The 1,420-nt window shown below is 47.1% G+C and overlaps 1 protein-coding gene across 1 annotated transcript; it reads left to right on the top strand.

The window, feature by feature from the left end:
• Positions 1-466: 466 nt before the first annotated feature.
• LOC101710565 (olfactory receptor 8J2) lies at positions 467-1,420 on the top strand. Its single transcript, XM_004869809.2, has one exon. The coding sequence runs from the start codon at positions 467-469 to the stop codon at positions 1,418-1,420; it is 954 nt and encodes a 317-aa protein (XP_004869866.2).

Raw genomic sequence — 1,420 nt, 5'->3', positions numbered from 1 at the left:
AAGACTTCTGTGGGAACCAGACCAGGACAACAGGAAGTCACGCTGACTGCTGAATCCCGGAACCACGCTCTCTTTTACCACTGGAAACACAGACACTTGTGTGTATGCCTGTCTAGTGTGCACACATTTAAATATCACATTTCTATTTAATATCTGCGTGATAACATTAGTACATACTATACTGAAATAAATATTGATTCATTAATATGAACTGTATCCAACAGTGAATAAATAAGCTATCCAAACGGTTCTAAGAAACTCAATTGTGTCTAGTGAGTTTTTACATCTGTGGTCTGTGAAAAGATGGGGAGAAAAACAAATAAGATTGGAAATTTTAACTGTTAGTCAACCAAACTAGGCTGACATTGAATGAGACACTTAACATATGGCATCCAACCACAAATAATCATATTGCCTATGTCTATCTTTCCATTTTTACCATTAAAAGATGAACACATCAAAATAAATGGCATCTGGGAATCACACCCAGTTGCACGAGTTCATCCTCACAGGGGTCTCCGACCGTCCTGAGCTGCAGGTGCCCCTCTTCCTCGTCTTCCTGGGCATCTATGTGCTGACCGTGGCGGGGAACCTGGGCGTCATCACCCTCACCAGTGTGGACCCCCGACTGCAGACCCCCATGTATTTCTTCCTCCGACATCTGGCTCTCATCAACTTGGGCACCTCCACTGTCATCGCCCCGAAAATGCTGAGCAACTTCTTAGCACAGAAGAAAGCCATCTCCTACTATGCCTGTGCCACCCAGCTGGCGGGGTTCCTGGTTTTCATTGTGGCTGAGATCTTCATGCTGGCCACCATGGCCTACGACCGCTACGTGGCCATCTGCAGCCCCCTGCTCTACATGGTGGTGGTGTCTCGGCGGGTCTGCCTGCTGCTGGTGTCCCTCACCTACCTCCATGGCCTTCTCACCGCTCTCGTAGTTACACCTTGCGTGTTCTCCATGTCTTACTGTTCTGCCAACTTAATCAACCATTTTTACTGTGACAATGTCCCTTTGCTAGCATTGTCCTGTTCTGATACCTACATTCCAGAGACAGTGGTGTTCATCTTCTCCGGGACAAACTTGTTTTTCTCCATGATTATTGTTCTAATATCCTACTTCAACATTGTCCTTGCCATTTTGAGAATACGTTCCTCAGAGGGGCGACGGAAAGCCTTTTCCACGTGTGCCTCCCACATGACTGCTGTCACCATGTTCTACGGGACCCTCCTCTTCATGTATTTGCAACCCAGGACCAACCGCTCCTTGGACACAGACAAGATGGCTTCCATCTTCTACACCCTGGTGATACCAATGCTGAACCCTGCCATTTACAGCCTGAGGAACAAGGATGTGAAGGATGCGCTGTGGAAATTCCTTGGGAACCCATGGCGATCGCTCAAACTAATGCCAGTTTAA

This window comes from Heterocephalus glaber, unplaced genomic scaffold, assembly GCF_053883595.1.
Source record: "Heterocephalus glaber isolate CG9 unplaced genomic scaffold, H.glaber_assembly_v1.0 deba00001806, whole genome shotgun sequence".
Lineage (NCBI taxonomy): Eukaryota > Metazoa > Chordata > Mammalia > Rodentia > Bathyergidae > Heterocephalus > Heterocephalus glaber.
This window is presented reverse-complemented; position numbering and strand designations above follow the sequence as displayed.

What these genes read in the sequence shown, in the direction of transcription:
- LOC101710565 (XM_004869809.2), top strand. Translation starts at nt 467, where the DNA reads ATGGCATCTGGGAATCACACCCAGTTGCACGAGTTCATCCTCACAGGG.